Source organism: Desmodus rotundus, chromosome 3 (assembly GCF_022682495.2).
Source record: "Desmodus rotundus isolate HL8 chromosome 3, HLdesRot8A.1, whole genome shotgun sequence".
Lineage (NCBI taxonomy): Eukaryota > Metazoa > Chordata > Mammalia > Chiroptera > Phyllostomidae > Desmodus > Desmodus rotundus.
This window is the reverse complement of record NC_071389.1, coordinates 142,732,927-142,759,143: the sequence shown is the minus strand read 5'-3', so window position 1 is coordinate 142,759,143 and position 26,217 is coordinate 142,732,927. Positions and strand designations below refer to the sequence as shown.

The following is a 26,217-nucleotide window of genomic DNA, read 5'->3' as shown; positions in this document are numbered from 1 at the left end:
GGACCCGGGTCCTGACACCCGGGCGCTGTGCGGGGCTCTAGATATCAGCTTTTTAACAAAAAGAATTGAATATAAACTGCCATTGCTTCCATTTGACAAAAAAAGCAGCAGTGGGAACACCTGAGGTGGGTTGGAATGCTTAGACCCACGACAACGCTGGCTTCTTGTTACAGAACTCATATTTCTCCCTTCCTTTTCCCCAAGGACGGTCTTTTTAGATGCATCCACCCTGTCATGCTTTTGTAGAGAATAAAGGTTTTGATATTATATAGAGCTATTTTAATTTTTACTGTTACATCAGGAAAAGATAACTGAATTGACAGATATTATTTTCGTTCTGAAATAGTTTTAATTCTATATAAAGTGGTTTCAAAATTCTCATTTTTAAAGAAGCTCTATCAACCAAATATATTTTTATTCATACTACTATTACTCGAAACAATTGTAGTAATGGTTATTTTGAGCAAATTTATTATATTAATATATTTTTGGGATAACAGTTTATCATGTCTTATTTTTGTTTATTTGTTTTGAATTTATTGTGGCAACATTGGTTAATACAATTATATAGGTTGCAGGTATAAAATTCTATAATACATCATCTGTATGTTGTATTATGTGTTCACCACCCCAACTCCAATCTCCTCCCATCACCATTTATCCCCCCTTTACCCTCTTATACCTCCCTGTACCCCCTTTCCTTCTGGTAATCACTTTTTTTTTAATACAGCAGTATAGACACATTTCATTAAAGTGGTAAAAAATGGAGAGTGCGTAGGCAATTGAATACTACCAATGACAGAAAACCCTAAAAGGTGTATGTTCACTATTTGATACATGGGTTCCAACTTCTAGGAAATCATATACAATAAAAGTAGCTATGATTTCTTGAGCCCCTACCGCATGCCAGCTACTCAGTGCATATGACCTTTTAACTCCTCACAATCACTCGATCAAGTAAGTTAAGAGAGACCCAGGAGCTTGGCCAATGCCTGGTGGTAACTGGAGACGGCCCAGGTCTGTCTGATTCCAAAACCCACAGGAGCCCTCCCACTCAAGAGCCACCTCCCAGCCTATCTCAGAAGCTGCCCCGCACAGTGCAGACGCAGGAGCAGCTGGAAATGGAAATGTCTAAGCCTTCCTTCTCCGCCCTCCTGGGAACTCTCTGTTTCCCTTTACCTTATCAGGGATTAAGTAGAAGTAGGATAAGTAGCTGAAAGACTTTAAGTAACTAAAGGTACACTTATTTTTTACTTAAACCACAATAACATCTTAAACCACAGTGTAGTCATATGCCTTAAGAAAACTGAGAGTTGACTCTTTCTGGAAGTAGTGCTTTCCAAATTAACAACAGAATATGACAGACGCCAATTCTATTGTATATCCAGCAATTTTACCCATGAAATTCAGTGCAAAAATATTTACTTGAGCATGTAACTATGTACTGACTGAGCTTGGCTCTGAGAAGATAAATGAGTAAGTATGTAGATGTCTGATCAGTACTATTTGATGTGTGGTACTCTTAGACTTTTTGTGGCTGCTACTTTTTTACAGAGTAAAAGCCTCGGAATAAAGAGGCTTGCAGCCGTAACATGTGCTTGACTACGTCTTTCCCCATACATCGCGCTCCCCACGGGTACTGCTCATTTCAAACAGAGTCAGCGATGCCGCAGTCACTCATGTCACCCAACATCAACAGTGTAAATGTGCTTTTACAGTAAAGTCAGGCTTGTGTTTGTGCCCGATGCATGTCCCGTTTGTCAGCATGCATTTCAGGAGAGGTGGTGGTAGCTGTAAAGGGTAAGTTTTTTTGAAGGATAAAATCGTAACTCTCACACAAATATACAGTGAACATCTGTCAAGAAATGATGAAAAAAATACAATCAATTAGAAGCAGAAATCACTTTATTCAAAGCCAACAATTTACATGAAGTGAGGAATGTTGAAATGAATTTGCAAAAACTGGCACATCCATAGGGCAATAATCATAATCTGCTAGAACTCAACACACTTTCATTTTTATGGATAAGAATTATTTGTAAACACTACAAGTTTTCTGCAAGTTAACTGTGTCTTTACAGACTTGTAAAATGACCCTTGTGTCAGAGACGAAGGACACACAGTCCCATAGGACCAGATAATCCTTGGAGGCTCCAGCATTCCATTCAAAGGCTGCCCAGTAACTCTTCTTCCATTCCAAGTCTTCTGTGTTGCCTTGCAGTAGCAATTGGTCACTTTTGAAATTCTTTCCACATTGGCTTCACATGGATTTCTACTTCCGCCCCACAGCGACAGCCCCTACAGTGAGCACGGCACGCTGGAGGAAGTGGACCAGGATGCTGGCACGGAGCCCCACACCAGTGAAGATGGTACGCCCTGGGTTCACGCCGTTATAAAACTAGCCTTTGTATCTTTTTAAAGAATTGCTTAAATGAAGGATTCGGTAGACACAAAAGGTGTGTGCAGGTTATGAAGAATAACCTCACAGTGAACACTGTGGAACCACCAGCAAGTTTAAGGAAAAAGCCATCGCTCCCCGTATCCCGTGGCCTTCCTCACCCCCAAGGGCGACCCCTGTATGTCGGTGTGTTTACCTGGTTTGTTGTTTCATTTTCTGTCGTGTTGAGCTTTCTGTAAGTGCAATCATACTGTATATGTTTTCCCTTGTCTTTTTCCACTCAGTGTTACGTTCCAGAGGTTCCTCCACATCGTAGCGTCCAGTTGGGATCATCTGGTTTTCTCCTGCAGAGTATTTCATTGTGCTTATCTGTTTCATCACTGATGAGTACGTGGGGTGTTCTCTATCTGTGCCACTAAAAACAGCACTGCTGTGAATATCTTGAACGTGGATCCATCCCACTGCGAATGTACAGGAGTTTCTCTGGCACAGACCCACCTAGGAGTAAGCGTGTCTTCAACTTTACTAGATACGCCAAACTTTCTGAGAGTGGTTGGAATGGGGTACAGTTCCACCAGCAGTGTATCAGCCTTTCTGTTGTGCGTGTTCATCAACACTTGATTTAATTTGTGTTTCTGTGGTTACTGATGAAGATGTTTTAAAATACAGTGTGTTAATAGGAAATTTGGGGTATAGTAAGGAAAACAGGCCAGAAGATGATTGCTATTGAAGATGCTGTTTCTGACAGTTCCCAAAAGGAAGGACCACATCCCACCTTGGGTGGCCACAGGACGCCCGCAGCAGGGTCTGTCAGGAGGGGTGGGGGGAGCAGCTGGGCCAGAGCCTTTGTTGTGGTTTGCACAGGAACGGGAGAGGCCAGATAAGCAGGCCTGAAAGGCTCTGGGGCATAGGCTCTGTCTCTCCTTGTCTGGTACCTGGCCCTGAGGTTATTGGGACAGGTGGATAGTGACCCAGAATGTGAGAACCCCAGAGGGGACGTGGGTGCGGGCTCGGGATTGGTTGGATTGTGTTTGAAAAACACACTCTGGGTGAGTTGGTTCCTTTCTGTTGGAATTGGCTGACCCTGGGAAGGGCAGTCCATCCCTCCAGGGTCAACAAGGCCCCAGATGTCAGAATACAGAAAATAAAAAAGGCATGGTTAATACAGATATACTCATTTTTAAGTGTTCAGATTTCTTTTGTGAAATTCCTAGCAAGTGGTTTGCCCATGAACACCCATTTGCCCCGTTAGTTTCACTGAGGTGTTGGGGGTTTTTTTGTTGATTTATGGTGGTTTGGCTTTGTTTTTGTTTTTGGAGGGGTTTTTTCCTTATTTGTAAGAGTTCATTGTGATTCTGGATCAGATCTTTCTTTGGGTTAATATTTTACAAATATCTTCTGTTCTGTAGGTTTTCTTTCACGTGCTTACTATGCCTTTTGCTAAAGAAAGGATCTTAATTTTAAAGAAGTTAAAGGTTCTTTCACTTTGTGTCTACTTTAAGAAATCCTTCTGTGGCCTGAGGCAATGAAGAGAATTCTTCCATGTTCCCTTTCAGATCTTTTCAGGGTTTGTTTTTCACACATGGGTCTTCCCTCTACCAGGAATTCATTTAGAGGCACGGTGTGAGGTGTGGAGTCAGCTTCTTTTTCTCCACATGGACCCACTGCTGTCCCAGCTGCCTTGGCGCTGGGTGTCCTGTCCCCACCACCCCACACGCCGCCACACGTCGGGGCCTCGGGGTGTGGGTCTGGTTCTGGTCTCTGTTCTCTCCCTGCTGGTCAATGTATCTGTCCCTATATCGGTGTCTTAATGTTGATACCTTTTAGTAGACCTTAATATTTGGCAAATCATCACCCCCCGACTCTGTCCTTCTGAACAATTCTTGGCCTTTTTTCAATTTTACATAATTTTTAGACTCAGTTTTTCAAGTTCTTAAAATAAACAAAAAGCCCTAAAAACCTGTTGGGGTTTTGACCATAGTTACACAGATAATACATATATTAATACGGAGAGAGTTGATGTTTTTATGATATTCAGTCCTCTAGTCCACAAACACTTTTCTACTTACTTCATGTCTCCCAATAAACTTTTATACTTTTGTCTGTAGAGATCATTTTTTTCTTTGTCTGATATGAACATATAAAGCTGTCATTTTTCTCTTAGTACCTCTTTAGCTGTACCCATGATCCTTTGATTCTTTCTTCAGCTAGGGCTAATATGCTTTAAACTCATTCACTGGGGGAGTTTTTTTCCCACTTTTTCTGCTGAGTTCACTTTTGCATTTGCTGCTTGGTCACATTTTATAGTCTCTTGCTCTGTACTCATATTAATCCTTTCCATCGTTTCAGATCTTGTGTCTGATCATTCTAATATCTGCAGTCTTCCTGGCTCTTGCTCACTGAGTCTGATTTTCCGGTGTATTTTGAAAATTTTTTACACATTTTTGGAACTTTGCAGAATTCCTTTCGGCTCCATTGAAGGTTAATTCCTCCAGAGAGGGTTTGCATTTACTTCTGCCTGGGGTACAGTCAGCTTGGGACCACATTGAATTTTTAGCTTGAGGTTTTCCAGACCACCCAGGTAGCCTGAACTGAATCTGCAACCTGCCTCAGGCCTGGAATGTGGTTGTAATTCTCAGACATGATTTGGTCCAAGGTTTGAGATAGATGATTTCCTTAAATCAGGGGCAGGAACGGGGTGGGGTGTTTCCAATCTGTGGAGAAGTGCAGAGGGCCAGGAGGTCACCGTGGCACTGAGATATGATGGGGGTGGGGAGGAGCTGAGATTCCCCACACTAAGCCAGCCCCTAGACTTAATCTTTTGTATAAAATAAAAGCTTAAAAAGTTAACCAAGCAGGGAAATGCCCTGGAGGCAAACTCTGACTCACATTTTCTAGTGTTCTGTTTACTTCGCTGGATTCCCACTTCCAGCAGTGTTTGGTCTTTAGTATTCCTTACTGTTGCGATAACTTACTGATGCCATTACAAAGATTTTTTTAATCCAATGTTTTTAATTGATTTCAGCAAGAGGGTAATCAAGGTGTCTAGTGTGTCTACCCCATGCTGCAAAAGGAAAGTTTCTTGGGATTTTTAAAAGTAGGATGAGTCGTCCTTACAGTGTGGCTCAGTTGGTTGGGAGTCATTCGCAAAGCGAAAGGTCACCGGTTCAATTCCCAGTCAGGGCACATGCCCGGGTTGCATTTTCAGTGCCGGGTCAGGGCTCATGCAAGAGACAAGCGATTGATGTTTCTCTCTCACATCAGTGTTTCTCTCCCTCTCTTTCTCCCTCCCTCCCTCTCTCTCTGAAAGAAAAATAAATAAATAAAATATTTTTTTAATAAAAAAGGTAGGGTAAGTTGATACTTTCTGAACTCAGTTTAGGAGATATTATTTAAAGTGAGAGCTGTGGTGTTGCTTTTGAAAGTCTCTGCGTCCCACCTCAGCCACCATTTATTCTTCTGTCTTCAGTGTCTTTGTTTCTCTACATGATTCATTCCTTTTTCACGGATGACTCCTGTGAGTGTTTCCTTGCTTTCCCCAGGGGCAGGAGGGGCCAAGACAAAGCCGCCTGGCTCTCGTCCCAAACATCAGTCTCACCGCCATGCCATCTGTCAGTTGTTCTTACCACTTGACTGTAAAAGAAGAGCTTTGCTGAGGGCCGAGTGTTTTCGATACCACTTTGATCGTGTTCACCTGATGTTGCTAAAGGAAAGCTTTCTTAGAAAGGACAGCCACCCTTCCCCACAGCCAGCCCCTAAAGTCCTGTAACTAAATTAATTAGAGTGTTGATTATCTTTTTGATTGCTCAGGTAGTTATTTTGTTTTTTCTGTTACGGTCTCACTAGAGAGACTAGCTTTTGTTTCCAAAACAGAGGCTGTCACAGAACAAAACCATCATCTGCAAGGGCAGCAGGTAACAGATCTAGGAGGGTAAGTGTCAGAGACAGGAAGGTCCCAAGGAGAAAGTGTGATGCACTAGCATTTTGTGTAAAATTAGAAGACATGCACATGTAAGACTTGATAGTACCAGGCAGCCAAAAGGTCAGCTCTGCTGAATTATATTTCCCTTCGCACAAAGTTGTAACAACCATGCAGAAAAATGAAGCTCTCACATTACACTGTTGTTATTATTGTTATCGGTAGCAGCAGCATTCTCCAGAGTCTCTGCCCACCCTGCAGGGGCCATGGCGCTCGCTCTGTGAAAGGCGTGCGGTGCGCCGCCGCGCCCTGAGGCTGACTGGTCCGCAGTGACTAGACTAAGATGTGTACAGACAACTTATGATTGACACCTGACTGTGCAGTGACTCTCATGGGAGCAGAAAGAGTCAAAATAAAATAATGAAATTTCTCAGAATGTAGGAGGGTTACCAACAAAATGTCTTTCTGATTCATGTGGTCATTCTTTCATAACCTCTCTACGTTTGAACTAAATAAGCGAAGACTGATAATTGTGTTGCTAGTTGTCTCAAAAAAAAAAAGAAAGAAGAAGAAAGATAGAAAGACTGAGCACAGAGGTTATGATGGCGGAATTATAATAAAACATGTACGTACCTACTAAATAGTCTTAAATAGCCCGTGGCCGACACCGACAGCGTGCGAATGGATGGCCTTAGAGAACGTTAGCGGTCTCTCTTCATTTCCCATCGACAAGTGCACGGATTGCATGCTATCTTGTGGGCTGGCATCTTTTCACTTTTATTTCAACAAAATTTTAATCCGTGGGGGTGTTCACATAGGAATTTACAAATTACATGTCATGAAGTTCTTTTTTTATTGATTTGAGACAGAGAGAGAGAGATAAACATCGATTCGTTGTTCCACTTATTTATGCAATCATTGGTTGATTTTTCTATATGCCCTGACTGGGGATCGAACCCCGCTCTAACCAACCAAGCTAACCGTCCAGGGCTTATGAAGTTGTTTTGTTTTTTTGATAAATTGGCATGTCTTCATTCTCTCATGGATATGTTTATTTCTGTTCCCCAGAGAGAGCTGCAGTAAAAAAAAAAAAATTGGTATCTGTTATCTTAGATAAACCAGGATTTATTCTGCATCTGCGAGTTTAGAACAAACTAAAAAGTCAGTCTCTTTGAATATAAACTTATATGCCTCCTCTATGAAGCAGACTGGTAGATATTTAATAAAGCTGCTATTTGTATTCTTTTAATAAAGAAAATATAATTTTAGGAGAGAATACCAGAGTCTTAACATGATCTAAAGTTATAGTCAATCATTAAAGGACTGAATTGTTGTTTTAAAACTATTTTTACACATACGTTGCTGAGAAGTACACTACAAGCAAATTATACTGCAATGTGAAATATCAGTCACCTTAAAAATTACCTACTAGCAAGAAGATGGGGCATTTGTTGCCTTTTCTTTAAATGTATAGCTGAAATTCACTCAGGCCCTTCAGATGAAGCAAATCCTAAGCTTTTTCAATATGTTTGTTGATGTTTGTGCTTTTACCTTACATGTTCTAGAAAATGTTTGAATTTATCAAGTGAGAAAGGAGCTTAGCTGAGTAGCCAAGGACTTCTTGGGCAGTTATTCCATATAAGTACAACAGATACTGAAGATGCTGCCATGAACTATGGGAAAAAATAAACCATTTAAATTAAACGTTTGTTACCAAGGGAAACAGAAGACAATTTCCTGAGAAAGTATTTGACAGATAGGTAGGTTTTAATCTGTTATATATGCATATATATTCCAGATATTTGGAAATGAATACATGCTCAGTTTTTAGCAAATGAGGTATTGCTCATAGCATAGCTCTGTTTCTCTAAGTATATATATACCACCTGCATTGGCCCTTTTTAGTTCTGTTTATTATTGATGAGAAGTTTATTCCCCTGTGGTTGATAGCAGAGAGGAGGATGGGGGGCGATGGTGGGAGAGGGGAAGAAAGATCCTATTGCCCCGCATAGAAAGGCTTTCTGCAGTAAGCCGAATCACAAAAAGCACGTCCTATACTTGTTTAATATAATTCGTCTGCTTATCTACCTTTGATATTTGTGTCAGAATTAGATCAGCGCTGAAATTCCAATTCTAGGCCCAGAATTCAATATCTTTTTTGAGCTTTTTATTTTGAAATTATTATAGATTCCCATGCTGATGTATGAAATAATACAGAGATCCAGTCTCCCCCTCACCCAGTTTCCTGCAGCGGTCGTAGTACCTTGCACAACTGTGGCATCATGTCGCAACCAGGAAATTGACTTTGATACAACCCATTCACCATACAGTCACATTCGACCACTTTCCACGCACCCATTTCTGTGTTGCTCTTTAGTTCCCTAAGGCTGTATCACGTGTACAGATCTGCTTGACCATGACAGCAGTCAATATGAAGAACAGGGCCACCACGAGGGTGTCCCGTGCTGACCTTTCCCAGCCCAGCCTTCCCTCTGTCGCCTCCCTCACCCCAACCTCTGGGCACCGTTAATTGAGTCTCCATCTCAATACTGTGTCCTTTGAAACATGCTACATAAATGGACTCATACAGTATGTAGCCTTTTGAGATGGGCTTTTTTCAGTCACTGTCATTCCCTTGGATAACTGCTGACCTCTAGAAAATACGACCTGGTCTTTTAATTACAGTACTGGACAGGCATAAGCCATGCTTGTTTTGTAGGTAATACCCAGAACCTGTTGCTGACGTTGTCTTTCCTGTTGGTGGCAGTTTGAAGATTTGATAGTGTGAAAAAAAGTAGACAAGGAAATTAAATGTATTCAAATAGTATTTAATGTGGCAATTTTTGTAAACTTGATTTTTTTTTTAAATAAGGAAATAGAACATAGACTTCCTAGTGTTCTGGGGTAGTGATATTTTCCACATTATAAATGGGATTAACATGTTGCAAGGGAACTCCATCAATGTCAAAATAATATTGGAGCTACTGTGGAGGAAATCACAACCCAAGGAGAGATCTTATATTGCAAAATTTAAAATATTTTTTATTAGGTTGTCATTGTATCTGTAGTAAGAGGCTACGGAAATTAAGATCTAATGTTCAGTTTTTCTTTGCCTGAAAAACTGTTGACAGCCAAAGAATGTTTTTCTGTATCTTTTTCAATACCCTCAATTTCTCTTTCTTGATGATTTGTTTATTCCCTTGTTCTGTCTGGATATTAAAATAGCCTTGTGTTATTTCTAAGGCCTCATCTTGGCCTTTCAGATAGTGTATCACGCCTTCCCAGAACCCTGTCCCTCACCACTTTCTGGTGTGTTCTTTGTAGAATGTGAGCCAATAGAAGCCATAGCCAAGTTCGACTACGTTGGACGATCGGCCAGAGAACTGTCCTTCAAGAAGGGCGCGTCCCTGCTGCTGTATCACCGTGCCTCCGAGGACTGGTGGGAAGGCAGGCACAACGGGATTGACGGGCTTGTGCCCCACCAGTACATCGTGGTGCAGGATATGTGAGTAGTCCCAGCTGGGGTCGCCAGGGTGCTCCCAAGAAGAGACCCCAGCTCTGCTCTTTCACTGGCCTTGGGCTTGTGAGGAAAGAGCAGGGGGAATTGGGCTAACACTTCTGAGCTGGGCACCTTGCCCATGGATCTCTGAGAACAGAACTTTAGGTTTTGGTTTCCCAAGCTCCTCACGGAGCTTGGGAGCAAGGGGTAGTGAGAGGTGCCTTTTGAAGCGTTCAGATTCTGAGAACCTGTGCAGGGAATAATTTTAAGAGCTGAGGTGATGCTGCTAATCGAGAAACAGCGGGGCTTCCCTCTTGGTATCTGGCTCCTGTTTCAATTCCACATTCCTGAGAGAGAAGGTCCTGACCTAACGTTTAAAAAGTATCATCTCCAAGCTGCTTCTTTTTTTTAATTTTGCTGATAAGGAAGTTCTAATTTCAAAATTATTTAAAGAGATGGGAAGATGGGCATGATATGTAAGTGAAAGGAGCAGGCCACAAAGCGATATGCACAGTGTAACCCTATTCAGTGAGTGTAGCGTTCGCAGGCAGCACCAACTTAGGAGCAGCTTCGAAAGGAAGAGAGGAATATGCCACATCAAATGTATGAGGTGAACAGGTGATTCAGCCTCATTTTAGAAATGTTCAAATGTGTACCTCAGAATCCAAGAACCATTGTGTGTATACACAGATCAGGCATATGTATCTAAAGTATGTAAACATAAGCATCGATAATGTACTGTACATACACACTGTACCTGTACAGGGCGGGCGAATGTAGGTTTATAGTTGTTCATATGAAAAGGAATGCAACAATTAATAAATAACAATTCCTGGGTCAACTCTGTTCTGCATATTCGTAACTGTAACCCTCCTTCTGCCCACCCTGTGCGTGCACGTCCTTGTGGATTTGTACCCCAGGCATTTTTTAAAGTGTAGAAGGATATTTTTTAAATTCTAACAATAGTTGTCTCTGGATGTTATGTAATGGGTGATTGTAATTTCACTCTTTTTTGTATATCTGAATTTTCCACTTTTTCTGCCATGAAATTGTATTATTTTTATAATGAAAAGAAAAAGTTATGTTAATAAGAGACTTACATACATAAATGCCATCGCTTTTTTTTTGTCGTCGTTCCTATTTATCTAACAAAAGACTCTCACTCTTGCTTCTCACTACTTCAGGGATGATACATTTTCAGACACTCTGAGCCAAAAAGCTGACAGCGAGGCCAGCAGTGGGCCAGTCACGGAAGACAAGTCTTCATCCAAGGACATGAACTCCCCGACGGACCGACACCCTGATGGCTATTCAGCCAGGTAGGTGGAGCCCGAGACTCAGGCTCCTGAACGCCCCCTTCTCCTGCGGGGTCGTGAGGAGCCACAGTCCCCGTGTCTTTGCCACGCTACCCAGTGTGAGAAGCTCTCCTTTTATCTCTCTTCCTCTCTGTGTTGTGTCCAGACAAAGAAAAAGAGGAGAACCACCCCCTCCAGGAAGGCGTCCTGGAAGAACCAGTGACGGCCATTGTCCCCTCCACCCCCCACATGCTCTTTCCAACTCCTCCATTGACCTGGGGTCCCCAAACCTGGCCAGTCACCCCCGGAGCCTACTGCAGAGCCGTGGCCTCAACAACGACAGTCCGGAGAGGAGGCGCCGGCCGGGCCACGGCAGCCTGACCAACATCAGCCGGCACGACTCCCTCAAGAAGATTGACAGCCCTCCTATTAGAAGGTCCACGTCATCGGGGCAGTACTCAGGTTTCAGTGACCACAAGCCGCTGGACCCAGAGACCATCGCTCAGGTGGGATGCTTTTAGGGGAACAGTGCCTGCTAAGTACATGGGGTGTGAACAAGGGGGTATGTAGGATTTACTTTTTTGTAGCCGTGTATTTTGTGTAGAACCAGCTAATGCAAACAGGAAGGAAATTAGCCCATCCTTTCATTTAAGGCCTCACTAAGGGTGTCTTGAAGAACCATTTGTTACTGGAGAGGCCCAGTACATTAGGTTTATATTGCTTTAAATAGAGTCATGGCAGAAACGTAGGACCCAGGGCATTCAGGTGTATCATTGCTACATAGACGGGAAAATTCTGCAAAGAAGAATAATGAGGAAGGACTAGCCGTATCAGACCCTAAATGCATGCTAAAGACAGTAAAACAGACACACTGATGGAACCGAATGGAGAGCCCAGAAACAGAAAACATTTAGTATAGGAAGGGACAGATGAGTCAACAAATAATGTGAGAAATAATGGCTGGCTGTTTGAAGAGCAGCACGTCTGGACGCTGTGTCACTCTTGAACGCATGTGTGTCTTCACTCCCCAACAGGGGCCGCAGAGGGGGGCTTTGTAGTTTTCCGTAATGATTGGGATTGACGAAAGTAAAAGTACCTGTAAAATAGTATTATTGGATAATTGATTTTCCCATAGTTCTACCATTTTTCCCTCTAGCTCTTTTTGCAGCATAGCCATCAAAAACTGTGTGGCCTTGGCTGGGTGGCTAGGGTGGTTGGAGCATCATCCCATACACCAATAGGTTGCGTGTTCAATCCCCGGTCAGGGCACATACCTAGGTTGTGTGTTCAATCCCCAGGCAACCAATTAGTGTTTCTCTCTCACATCTATTTCTTTCTCCCTCTCTCTCCCTCCCCCCGTCCTTACCTCCCCTACTCCTTCCTCTCTCTCAACAATAAATATATCCTTGAGTGAGGATTAAAAAAAAAAGTGTGTGTATAGTCAGTGACAAAGGAGGTGAATAGATTCAGACTTTGCCATTAGAGTAATCTAAAGTGGCTTGCAGCTATCACTGAAGCTTAAAACTAAATAGAACAAAAAAGACAGTGAAAGAGAAATGAATGGAACAAATATGGAGAAGTATTAAAGATGCATTATTTTTAATAAAAAGCACCCAAGAAAACCTGTATTGATATGACACATTTCTAAGATATTTTCAGTGTTCTAAGAAAAAAGAATTTTGGATAGCAAATTAGATTGTGTAAAGAATTTAATGTGTGTGTTTTTTTTAATTAAACCAGTTTTAAGCACATAACAGTTTTTCAACAAAAATCGAAAAGACTTTTGACCTTTTTGATTTTCTCTATTTGAAGTGGTATCTATGCAGGACCCTTTGAGGCCTGTTGAGAACCAGTGATATTTGACTATGTCTGAGTAATGATTTCAGAAAGCTGTAACATCGCAGCTTATAACAAACAGGTGAAGTGGGATTTGGGTTACAGAGACAGGGAGCTAGGAGCTTGGGGGTGGGAACATCTAATAAGGTCTGTTTAACCGTTTTGCTCTACAACAAGGAAATCCGTTCACTGTAAGTCATAAAAACAAAAGCTCAACAGATAAACAAGCCTCTCTACATTCTCTCTGGGGCAAAAACTTGTTATAAAAACAAATCCATATGTTTAGCGTCAAATGGAAGTCACATATGAAAGTAATCAGTTGAAAAGTGATGTCATCCTCACGAAATGGCTTCCAGCTGTGTCCTTTATTTATCTTTCCATCTCGCATCTCCAGATTTCCCCGGGGGACAGCTAAGCCTGCCATCGTGGTGTTTGTACAAAAAATATGCAAATTCTTTCATTAAACAAATCAGTGGAATCCCTGGTGCAGTTTTTTTTAACTACAACATCCATATGGGATCATCATGTTTTGGTTTATTCATTCAGCAAGCCTTTACTGAGCACTTACTGTGTGCCAGGTCTTATGCTAGGCTTTATGGACCCAAAGTTAAATCCGTAGCCAGACGCTGCCTGAAGGTGCTTTCAGTCCAGGGAGGGAGTTAGATGCAGGAACCAGCTACCACTGCGCATGGCCGTAAGGAGTTATGCTCCAAGTGAGTGAAAGAAGAGGTCCTCCACTCACCCTGCCTCACACAATACTCCACTTCTTGTGTGCATGGATGCTAAAAACACATAGTTTACCATCTTCACCATTTTTAACTGTATGCTTCAGTATATTCACCTTGTTGTGAAACAGATCTCCAGAACTTTTTCATCTTGTAAACCTGAAACAGTATACCCATTGAAGAACGACCCCCCTCCTGCCCTCTCCCCAGCCCCTGGCCACCACCATTCTATTTCTGCTTAGTCTATGCGTGTGACTGCCTTGTGTAAATGGAAGCAGGCAGTATCTGTCCTTTCTGGTCGGCTTATCCCACCTAACATGATATCCACAAGGTCATCCGTGCTACAGCATGTGGCAGGATTTTCTTCCTTTTTAAAGCCAAACAATATTCCATTGTCTGTATGTACCACATTTTGCTTATCCATCTATCCATTGATGGAGCACACTCCATATTTTGAAAAAAAAATTTTTGAAATTTCCCCTTCAGTATTTGAAATAAATTGATAGATAAAATACCTAATTTAAAAATATATATGAATCTCGGAATATAATAATATAAAGGAAAAGTAAAAGGCAGTAAAATTAAAACAAATGTATTTCAGCTAATGCTTAACAACAGTAGAAGACAAATGAAATAGTGAGGTCCTTTCACCAACACGTAGAATTACCAAAAATATAATTAAAAATGCACATTGAGCCCTGACCAGTGTGGCCGAGTTGGTTGGGTGTCATCCCACAAAGCGAAATGCCAGTTCGATTCCTGGTCAGGGCACATGCCTGGGTTGCAGGTTTGGTCCCCGGTCAGGGCACATTTGAGAGACAACCAATTGATGTCTCTCACTCACTTCAATGCTTCTCTCCCTGTCTGTCTCCCTCCTTTCCCCACTCTCTAAAAATTAATAAATAAAATCTTTAAACAAAAAAAATTTTTTAATAAAAATGCATATTGATGTGAAAGTATTAAGTTAGTCTTAACTCAAATTCCATGAAAGGTATTTCTATCAGTGATGTGATTTTTCTTAAGTGGTGGATAACCCTGGGTCAGTCCCAATCAAAATAGAGTATAATTTATGTGATCATTTACATAATTTATTCCTAGAGAACTTAATACCATTAAAAAAATATTTTTTGTTTCCCTGGCTGGTGCGGCTCAGGGGACTGAGCACCATCCTGAGAACCGAAAGGTCGCCCGTTCGATTCCCAGTCAGGGCACATGCGTGGGTTGCGGGCCAGGTCCCAGTTGGGGGCATGGGAGAGGCAACCAATCAATGTTTCTCTAGCACATCGATGTCTCTCTCCCTCTCTTTCTCCCTCCCTTCCCCTCTCTCTAAAAATAAATAAATAAAATCTTCAAAGTATATATTTTGTTTATATATAAAAAAGAATTACGTTCTAGGCTCAGGTTAGTATAAATGGATTTTCACCCACATAACTCTGGAGGACATTCAAAAGTTGAACAAGTTGTGGGACAATTTACTGCATATAAACTATCTAGGACACTTGCAAGATAGCTAGTGTGTCTGGCCTCTGCCTGCCAAAGGCTAATAATGCCACCCAGTTGCTATGGTATCTAAACATATACACACACCCCGTATTACAAACATGCCCTCTGTGGGCGGTACTGTTTCCATTGAGATCCACCGGTCACGGTCATGCAGGGAACGCTTACACTGATTTTTGAGGAACTACTAGGAGTTAGCCGAGTGCATAGGAAGTGCTCAACAATTATTTGTTGAATGAGTGAAATCAACCTGACTTTTACTTGCAATTCACTTTTATTTCATGAGAAACTGTTATGGTTTCTGAACTTCAGCTACCTTTCACCATCAAGTTAAGTAGAATTCTATGTAAAAAGTCAACATGAAAGATAGAAATCATCAGAAGGGTACCTGGTGCCTTAGAATGGCAAGTGTTTGATAAATGGCTCCATGAGCCATTGCACCTTGGTCTCCTGAACATTCAGAGTCAAAATAATTGCATGAGATGACATTATGCGTATACACGTTCTACCTACTGTGAAGTTAAAGCATTCATGCTTTTTTTGCTGGCCTGTTTGAGATGAAATACTGGGTTTCTGTGCATCGATATTAATTATCTGTTTGTTTTCTCTCTCTAACGATTTTATAACAGGATATTGAAGAGACAATGAACACTGCTTTGAATGAACTGCGGGAACTGGAGAGGCAGAGTACGGCAAAGCACGCCCCGGATGTGGTTCTGGATACCTTAGAACAAGTCAAAAACTCTCCCACCCCAGCCACCTCCACAGAGTCTCTCAGCCCTTTGCACAACGTTGCCCTCAGGAGCTCAGAGCCTCAGATTCGGCGAAGCACTAGCTCCTCCAGTGACACCATGAGCACTTTCAAACCTATGGTGGCGCCCAGAATGGGCGTGCAGCTGAAGCCTCCAGCCCTACGGCCAAAACCTGCAGTTCTTCCAAAAACAAACCCGACCATAGGCCCAGCACCTCCTTCCCAGGGTCCAACAGACAAGTCTTGCACAATGTAAAGACCACTGAGCAAGGTCAGACGAGGAGGTGATTAAAAAAAGAAAATGGATTAGTGACAAACGTCAACGATCCATACCTTTCCTTAGTTTTGTGCTTATGACTGGAGATCTGGCTTTTCTATGTTCTCAAATGTAACACCTGAGACTAGCTAAAGTAACATGGGCATTTGTATTTTGTAATTTTTTTTTAATGACTGGACATACGTCATTTTAAAGACAATAGACACACTTAGACTTACTTGAAAATTCAATGCTGCACCATTTGTGATGAAGGCAACCCCATGCGCCCTTCACATTGTACAGAGCTTCAGGGTTAGGGTGGCCCGGGGGTCAGAAACGTCTCAGTCCAGAGGCGCAAGGATCTGAGCCCCGGGCTTTGGAGTAAAACCGGGGCTGGTCTGTGGCACTTGGGATGATGGCTGAAAGGTGATAACGGCCTTGTGTGGTAGCTGACAGGGAGCGCCTCTGATTCCCTGCAGGGGGCAGGGTTCAGCTTGTGCTGAATACTTGCAGTTGTCACAGTGGGACAGACATTCCCAGGGGGACCTTCAGCCCACAGCCGGAATGATTGGATGATTGCCTCTTTCCTAATAAGTCATTCCCCTGGGTCCAGGTTAAAGACTAGCAGAAGAAGGTAGAACCTCTGTAGTTACTGCTTGAACTAAACCTGGGAAAGGAGAGACAGACAGACAGACAGTTCTCCAGAGCTATCCACATAACTCCTTCTATGAGCCTAACCAGGCCCCAGAAGATTTCCGACTCCATCCTGTGCATTTGCAAAGGACTAGAACAGTCTAATTTCACAGAATTTTTGGTTACACTACTCCACAAACTCCTTCTGAGATCTGTGGTTATACCTGCCCAGACAATATTTCCAGCTCCCGAAACCCCCATGTTCTCCTGTGCAGGGACGGAGAAAGCAGACGCACACAGGTCCTGGGTGCACTCAGCCTTCTCTTCTCCCGACCAAACGGTCTTGGCTCCTTTGAACCTGCGGCAGAGTCCTGATGACCCTGCATCGAGTGCCCACCTTTCCTCTCGGCTCTTGGAGCCAGCCTAGCACGGGCCGTGGTGCCAGCGTGGGAGCCGTGCCGGCCACAGGAGGAGGCTCACCTTGTGGTTCCAGGATCATTTCCTCTGACTTGGTACCTTGGAGCCCTGACCACTTTTTTTTTCACTTTTCTTTTCACGTGTGGTCGCTGTGTAACTAACACCATCACCCAGCCCCAAGAGGGCCCCCTTCCTCTGACACCGCACACATAGACAGTTTTTCTGTAGCCCATATCTATGCTCTATTTTTTTCTATCTTAAAAGAGTTGCTTTGAATGCCGTCGCTTTTACTGAGATACAAAGCACCACTCCCACCAGCAGCAGCTCCTACCATCTGTAACCCTATGAGCATTTAAGCTAGTCTGTCATTGAACTTACTCGTGTAGAGACCTTTCTGTTTTTTAAGATAAGTGGATGGCCAGAACTAACCCCTCCGGACCACCACTGATTTCCTTCTAAGTTTGGTTTTGGCTCCCAGCCAGGTGCGTGCCCTAAGAATTCCATAGTAGGGACCTTATCGGCCGCTCGTGAATGCCTAGTGCAGCAAAGAATGAGGATGTGGGCCACAGTCAAAATCGTGACTTTGGTATCTACCTCAGTTTGCCAGGCTGATCATTCCAATGCAAACAGAGATTGAATCAACGGGATAGTCACCTTTCAAAGTCACACTGCTGGTTGCTTGCCTAAGACCTAATTTCACTAATGTATTGGATAGTGAATTTTTTTCCTCTATCCAGGAATGGTAAGCTTTTAAACCTCTTAATTTTCAGAACCAGCCTTTTTTGCCCATCTTGAAAAAGAGCATCTTGTCCAACCCCTCACCATTCCTCTTGGGCATCAGTGGTCCTTCAGCCCCTTGGACACAAGGAGACCACAAAGGTGAAACTTTGAACAGCATTAACCCTTTTAAACACTCTTCCCAAATTCCCTAGGAAATTTAAACTTTCCTAAATAATCTCCCAGTTTTTTCTGGATTCCACTTTGGTTTCTAACTCTCTGTCACTATTTGGGGAAACAGGAGCAAAGAACAGAGGTGGAAGTAATAGAGAGGGGAAGGGAAACTTGAAGTCTTTTAGAAATTAAAATAAAAAGGGTTTTTAAAAACCATTTTCCATCTTTGATGGAAGTGTAATATGTTAACGAAGGGTATCAAAAAGTACAAGGAGGGTCTTTTATAAGCTTTAACTATAACTTTTCAGGTCTTACTCCAAACTCAATTCTTCAGACCTTCCCCTGGTCATGCTCCCCACGTTTCCTCCCTGTTTGCACCTGTGATGAATGAGGGTGGCCTTTCCACCACCAGGTCAGGACCCGGCTGCCTGGGACTGCAGAGGACTCACTGCTCTAAACCCTCAGAGCCTCAGAGGCTGTGCCTTCCGGGAAACAGCTCCTAATAACTAACTGTCCCACCGCTTCCTTACTTTACCTGTCTCTAGCTTTTTCCTCTAAACCCCTGTTGTCATCCTGAGGCTTTTTCCCCCCAATTCCCAGGGAAGAATATGACTCACAGTGAGTAAGGACTCAGTAGGGACTCACCTGCCCTTATTGTTTAGTAAAAGTTTTCAGATTCCAGGGATAAGACAAGGTGGCCACTTTACAAAGTATCCAAACTCACACCTAGTCAGCTCCTTGAAAGCTGCAGCAGATTAGAGGCTTTACCTGGTCCTCACCCGCCTCACAGCCACAGATGGAGCACACGCAGGGGAGGGGAAGGTACAGGGAGGGAGTGGGGAGAGAGTTCCTGCAGTTTCCAGGACCTTGGCAGTCCTCGTGAGCAGTCTGGGAACAGGGGCACGGTGCTGATGGGGAAATGAAGGTTCTACAGAGATTACCTGATCCCACTCACACAAGAACATGTACTCACAGTTCACGTCCCTGGGTGTTCACGTCCCCTCCATTGAGCTCACTGAAGGAGTTTCACCAAGTTGGCCTTTGGTGTGGGTCAGGGCGTGGATTAGCGTAGAGGAAAAGGTACTTTGACACATTTTCTGATGAGTGCTCTAAGTTATTTCAACATGTTGAATGGCCCCTTGTAAAGCTATTCAACAGTTTTGCATGTTTTCATACAACGTAATCTGACTTAGGTGCCCCTTGAGCTATCCATAGAATTATTTACAGCAGCGTGCCCCTAAACCCACTGCCAGGAGCGTGGCCAGTGATCAGTGGACATAGAGCACGAAGGGTCAGGTGGTATCAGTTCGGCTTTCAGTGTTTGTACTTCTGCCGTTTCCAAAAATGGGCTTATAACTTGATGAAGGAGAGGAAAGCGAGGAGAGTAGTAGTCTCCTTAGCATTTAGGAATGACACAGCCTCTGGGATCTACAAACTGGAGAAACTTGAATCTGATCATTACAGCCTCTGACATCCAAAATTAAGAGCCTGTGGGTCTGGGGAGGAGTTCAGAAGACTTCATGTTGGGGGTGACAGTCACTCCTGGCCAGAGTGGTGAGACGCCGTGAATGCAGGGAGTGCACGTGGGACTGAGCCTTGCTCTGCGTTACCACCACCGCGGCCCTGAGCCACAGAGCAGCTTCGAAGTGAAGGCTCCACCCAGGTGTAGGAAAGCTTCCTACGCCATCATCCCCTGAACTGAAAACCCAGCCACCGGCGGGGGCCAGGCTTGGTGCAGGGCGACTTCTGCACAGTTTCACAGATGGGTAAAACAGACTGGAAATTGAGCTCTCACTTACCCTAGTATACTTTCTTTAAAAATAGTCTACGTGGTATAATCGAGATGGTTGCCTGTATCTTTAAATTATGTAGGGAATTTTGTATGTTTATATAATTGTTCTGGGTTCCGCAATGCCTATCATAGAAACTGTTTAGTAAAAGAAAATATATAAACCGTGCATTTGTGAATGCCCCCCTTAGAGCATTCATCCAAGTTCAGTGTGTCGTGCGATGGGTACTATAGGTGTTTCAAGTATAGTTAAGGCTGTGTAACAGGAGAGACTGCTACCTGCCTAAGGGTTCAAGGGCAGCCCCTGCCCACCTAATTAAGCCAGTGTTGTCCTTTCCTGTCCGTTGCGCATTTGCAGTACTGGTAGCTTCCTGCGTGTGACTGTTACCTAATTTACCTAATCGTGTCAATGTACATCTGTAGTATGTACATGTGAAAGTGCCTTTCTATTTTAGTTTAAGCCTGGCTCTTCACTGTTGCCCCGCCCACCTCCACCTTCTTCTGCCCCTCCCTTCCAAACCTGCCCACCCCCACCCCCAATTTGAGTGTTGAAACTTCCTCCGCTTTCTCCCAGCTTTTGCATCTCCACCTTCCTGTGCCTCAGGTGCACAGTTTTGTCCCATCTTGCGTCCCTGTCCATCATCACACTCTGTTTTCCAATGCCTGTGACCTGCCCTTCCCCACAGTAACTCTCCCTGCGTCTGCCCTGCCCTCTCCGCTCACACCACGTGCTGCGGCCTCGCCCTCGTGTTTGCCTTTTCCTCTCCTCTGCCTCGCATCTTTACACTCCTTCGTCTCCCAGGTGAAAATAAAGGGGGATGCTTTTACAGTTCTGGGGGGAAAAGTTTTGTTACTCTGTTGTGACAATGCACTTTTATGTATAGTACTGTACATTTTGGCATGTACCATTCCAGGCTTCCGTATACAGTCAGGTCTGTTCTTCACGGTATATCTTTATAATAAATAAGGTAGTTCTGGCTGCCTTTGTCTGCTTCGGGTTTCGTGGGTGTTTCTCCGTGGTCTTTTCATTCCTTTCCTTTCTTTTTCTAATCAGTATTTACCACCACCACCGCCCCAGAGAACCAAGTTGCATTAAATAATGTGAAACTATATGTTTTAAAAAATGTTATGTCACATTCATTTTTGTTTGTGAATTTGAAAATGAGGCTTCATGCCCAGGCCCTTGACCCTGAAGCCAGGGCTTTTCGGAGTTGGAGCTGGGAGACTCCTTGTGGGAGGGAAAAGGGCCTGGGAGAGCCCCGTGTGGGGCTGGGAGGGCGGTCCTTCTAAATGCTCATCAGCTTGAAATCTCCTTGAGGCCTCCTTGGCATAGGAAACCTGTCAAGCTGATCTGTGGTTTCATTTGAATAAATTTAAATGCAATCCTTAGGTATACGCTATGTTTAGAATTCCCTCGGGGTATTGGTATTTTTTTTCTTCAAACTTAAAAAAAAAACAACCTAACTCTTAGAGTACTAGAAATATATTTTAAGTAGTCTTATAAAACTGTATTAGCAATATGGATTGATGTGGATTGAATTTAGCAATCCACAGTTGAAATTAGCAACTGGATTGAATAGTGATAAGAGATGTAGAGTTAAAAAAAAAAATAGCATGTAAATCAAGAGGAAAAAACTTCATTGGCATTAAAATACACACGGAAAAGTGCCCAGGTCATTAGTACAAGAGTTTTCACAAAGTAACACAGTGATGTATTCAGCACTTAGATGAAGAAACAGCACGTTATCAGCGTCCCAGGAGCTAATCTAAGCTTCTGTCTCTCCAAAGTTCCCCAGTATCCTGACGGGAAGCAGGTCTGGTTTCGCCTGTCATTGTACCCGTCTGTAATGGACTCAGTGTACGGATTTGTGTGGGGCTTCTTTTGTTGGAGTTTACATCTGAGGGCTGTCTGTGTTCTTGCACATAGCAGCGGGGGGGGGGGGGGGTCCATTTTTCACTGCTGTATAGCTTGGTATTATATTTATTTTAGTATTTCCTGATTAAACTTGGGGTGTGGTATGCAGAAATCTTTAAACATGGACAAGTAAGTGAACCAAAAATAAAACAAAACCCATCTGTTAAAGGACGTGTTTTCCCAAAACTTGGTGGAATGACTTTGAACTAAGCCATTAAGGGTTAGTTTATTAAGCCGCCATAGCTTTGAACGTTGTATCTGTGCCCTATGTCAACTTTTTTCGTGCATCCAAAAGCAAGATGTGCCCCAAGATACCAGAAAAGGCTAAGATAACTCATAAGGGTTACCTTAGTGTAAAACTGGATGTAATCAAGCTTTTTTATTATGGTAAATAAAATAAAAACACGTGTATTGAATTTTGTGTCTAGGAACTCTCAAAAATTCCGTATAAATGAATGGCAATTGCTTCTTCACTTTATGCCATTTCACCTTATGAAAGGTCTTATAGGAACTGTCTACTTTTCAGAGAGCAGGGGAAACCTATAAAGCTAAAATAGTTATTCTTGAGGGTAGAATAAATAGAACCCTAAATGTTAAAGAGGCAAATTCTAGTGCAGACCAGCTATGTGCCCAGGAGAATGTCCCCAACCCTGCAGACCACAGCAGTCGCGGCAGGGCGCTCCGCATGTCAAAGGGCTGTGAGAGTCCCATCTGCCATCTCAGCAGAAGAGGGCTTGGAAACGACCCTGCCCGGGCTTACCCTCGCTTTATTTGGCTTAACCACTTCAGCATTTAGAAGCAAGGCAGTAGGACAAAGATTTCATTTTATTTTGGAGGTATTTTAGGAGTTTTTAAAAAATAATTATTTATTTTTAGAAAGAGAGGAAGAGAAACATCAATGTGAGAGAGAAACATAGACCTGTCACCTCTCACACGCCCCCAGCTGAGGCCCTGGCCCACACCCCAGGCATGTGCCCTGACCAGGAACGGAACTGGTGACCTTTCAGTTCTCAGGCTGGCCCTCAGTCCACTGAGTCACAAAGAAAAAAAGATGATCAAAAATGGGGAAAACTTTTTTAGCATGGTATGAAGCAAAATACATAACAACAGATGCTTATTGAATAAATAGAACACCTGACCAAAATGAATAAGTAAAATGACCATCCATAAGGCTTCGTAAGTTTCTCCTTGGAAAAAGAAAAGCTGTTATATAGCTCGTTTTGGAATGAGAGGATGTTAATGAAGAAAAGCATAACAAGTCCCCGTGACCTATGTGGGGAAAAAGAGGTTCAAATGTATCTGATAATGTGCCAAAAAAAAAAATCACCTATGGGCTCTGGGAATAATTTACATTAAATAGGCAAAATTTCAAAACAGGAATTCATATGTAGGTCAAATGCAGGTCACGAGTTATATAAGTCTACTGGAATTCAGAAATATATTTAGAATGAAGATATTATAATTGAGTCTTGACAATGCAGTATGATGAGGGAGATTTCTATGAAATAATTACCAGGAAGTTCTAGATGTGAAAATATTGGTTACAATAAAGAGAGAAGGTCATTGTTAAGCCATCCAATTTGATGGTGTAATTCATCCTTATTACATCATTAAAATTAAATTGCCTGGGCCCTGACCCCCAGCTGCCAGTCACAGTCGAATTTCCAGAAGTCCATTCCCTTCCAGGCTCTCATTCCTCCCCCTGGGCAGGGGTGTCCACCCTTTTGGCGTCTCTGGGCCACATTGAGGGAAGAAGAGTTGTCTTGGGCTACACATTAGATATACAAACACTAATGAAAACTGATGAGCAAAAAAAAGGTTTTAAGTGAATTTACGATTTTGTGTTGCACCTCCTTCACAGCCATCCTGGGCCTCATGTGGCCTCCGGCTGCGGGTCCGACACCCTGCCCTGGAGGTTCCTTCTTGTTTCCAGGTACCAGGGGTTGCAGAGGTTGTCCGGCTCCATCCGGTGGCACTGCACAGTGTGGCAGAGAGGCTGCTATAGCTGAGTGGCTGCTGGCCTTTGAGAGTTATGCCCAAAGCACAGTGCTGGACAAAGTCCCTGCTCTCAGCAGACCCGGGGGCTGAGACAGCAGTGTCCTCTGAAGCAGCGAACCCGGGATGGGCAACGCTGACACAGAGAGGCACGTGCTGGCCCGTGACTGAGATGTCCAAATCATCGAGGACTAAATCAACATTTCAGTAAAAATACCCATCCCATAACTGGGTCTAGGACCTTTCCCTCGGCATTTATTTGCTGGTGATTAATTGCTCTTTTGTCCAACTGAGAACAGAAGAAGTTATTTTCTTATTTCCAGCTATTCCCAGGGAAAGTCCTAGAGAGTTGAGAGTTGACTTAAAATTTAATGTTATTTTAAACTCTGAAGATAGATTAAGGTAACTTGTTAACATCTGAGTTTCCTAGCTGTCCTGTTGCCATTATATCATGGCTTATGGACCCGAAGGGAAGAACTATGTCTGCTTAAGACAAAATAAGCTCCCCATGGACTGGAGTATCTTTGTCAGATTCCCGAGCCAGGGAATCTAGGACCCAGGGAATGAATGATAAACACTTCTGCAGGCAGCTAGAGGCAAGACAGTTCCGAATGGTTCTAGGCCTTCACTGTTTCTATGGACACCCCTTTCCTTTCCCTTTCCTTTGTTTTTAAGGTACATACCATGGATCTATGGTGTGACCAGCTCTTAGCCCTTCCCCAAAGTCTGCTTGGCTTTAATCCCAAGGGCGTCACAGTTTCCTTAGATCTCTGCTGAGAAGAGGCTTTCGGGCTGGGTGTTTATGTTGCACTTAGGATTCAGTCTGCTCTGATGAGACAAAGACATTTTTTAAAAAGCAGTCGATAATTTAAAATGGACAACACATCACCTCATCCCCCACTTAAACCCGCCACGACGATCTCCCATGCCACTTAGAACAGAAATCTAAGCTCCCAACCTGGGTCAACGTGACCCAGCTCCACTGAACCCTTCTACCTCATCTCTTCCACTGTCCCCCTCCTGTCACCCCCGCCACAATGGCAGTTCTGCGATCCTCCAACATGCTGTGCTGTTTCTGCCTCAGACCTTTCCCCTAGCTCCTTCTACTTAGGATGAGCTTCCCTTAGATTTTCACCTGGCTGTCTCCTTATTGATATTCAGATTGCTGCTCAAATGTCAACTCTGCAGAGAAGCCGCCCCCGCAGCCCTGCTGAATTAACACCCTGGATACAGGCTGAGCAGATGTAAATCTATTCTTCCCCTTTACAGGGCAATTTGGCAACAATGATCAAAATCACAAATACATATTCCTTCTGGCCCAGTAATTCCACCTCTACAAAGTTATCCTACAGATACATTCACACATGGGGAAATGATACGAGCATAAAGTCATTCATTACAACATCTGGAATATCAAAAGGCTGCAAACAAGCTCAGTGTTTACCAACAGAGGCAGGTTAAATAACTTACAGAACATTCACACAGTGAACTATTACTTCGCAGCTATACAGAAGAATGAGAAAGATCTCCAAGTCCTGGGTCCTGGCATGGGAAGCTCTCCAATATATACAATCATATAAAAAAGCAAAGTGCATAACTGTGCGTGTGGTATACTGCCGCCTGTGTAAGGAGGGGTTAAAGTAGGAACGCATTCTGGTATACGCTTGTTCACACAAGAAACTGTGTGAGGACACACGAAAAAGCGCTCGGGTGCGTTGCCTGGCAGCGTGAGCGGCAGAGACCGGTGAACAGCGGACGGAGATGGAAAGGAGACCCTGGCGGAGCACTTTTTAATGCGTGTTTGTGTCAGCGTGACTGTGTTACTTTTGCAAATTAAATAAATTTTAAGTGACTTTTATTCTGCAGGAAAATAAAAAACAGCACTTTCCCAAGGTCCCCTTTATTCTGTTACCCTGCTTCCTTTTCGTCACAGAGCGTTTGCTACTCTGTACCGGGATACAAAAATGGGAGCTCCCCTGAGGGACCAAACACGTTCCACCCTAGGAGGCCAAACAACATGCGAGTGTTCGAAGGATTTCACTAAAAGCTGGCGAGTGCCTTGCTCTCCTCTAGTGATGTGTAAAAACGAGTATTAGGAGAATGATTTATGAAGAGGATTTTTGGAGAGAAGCGGGTGTGTGCTGTGAGCTCCTCTCCAAGGAGAACATTGGAGATGCCTGGTCCTCTCCTCAACTCTAGCAGGTAGGCCATCAATAGAAACCTCCAAAAGTTCGACATATTAATCAATGTCCTGCCGTTGAGGGACACAGTGGAGTGGGTGGACTTCCCCCATGAGATCACTAGGGAGAGGCATAGCCAGGCTGGCTAGGTGCTGATGGAGAGGTGACAGAGAGGCGCCAGCATGGGCCAGCTGCACTTCCAATGTCTGGCAGGGCCA

At 43.4% G+C, this 26,217-nt stretch overlaps 1 protein-coding gene across 2 annotated transcripts in view; it reads left to right on the top strand.

Annotated features, from left to right (window-relative positions):
* Window positions 1-18,373, top strand: part of SRGAP1 (SLIT-ROBO Rho GTPase activating protein 1) — a 255,508-nt gene extending 237,135 nt beyond the window's left edge. For both annotated transcript variants that reach the window (XM_024576286.4, XM_053921213.2), the window contains exons 18-22: window positions 2,290-2,369; window positions 9,642-9,822; window positions 11,001-11,135; window positions 11,278-11,617; window positions 15,802-18,373. In XM_024576286.4, the coding sequence (XP_024432054.2) occupies window positions 2,290-2,369; window positions 9,642-9,822; window positions 11,001-11,135; window positions 11,278-11,617; window positions 15,802-16,179 (1,114 nt within the window). In that variant the 3' untranslated portion in view covers window positions 16,180-18,373. The remainder of the gene's footprint in view (window positions 1-2,289; window positions 2,370-9,641; window positions 9,823-11,000; window positions 11,136-11,277; window positions 11,618-15,801) is intronic.
* The last annotated feature ends 7,844 nt before the right edge of the window (window positions 18,374-26,217 follow it).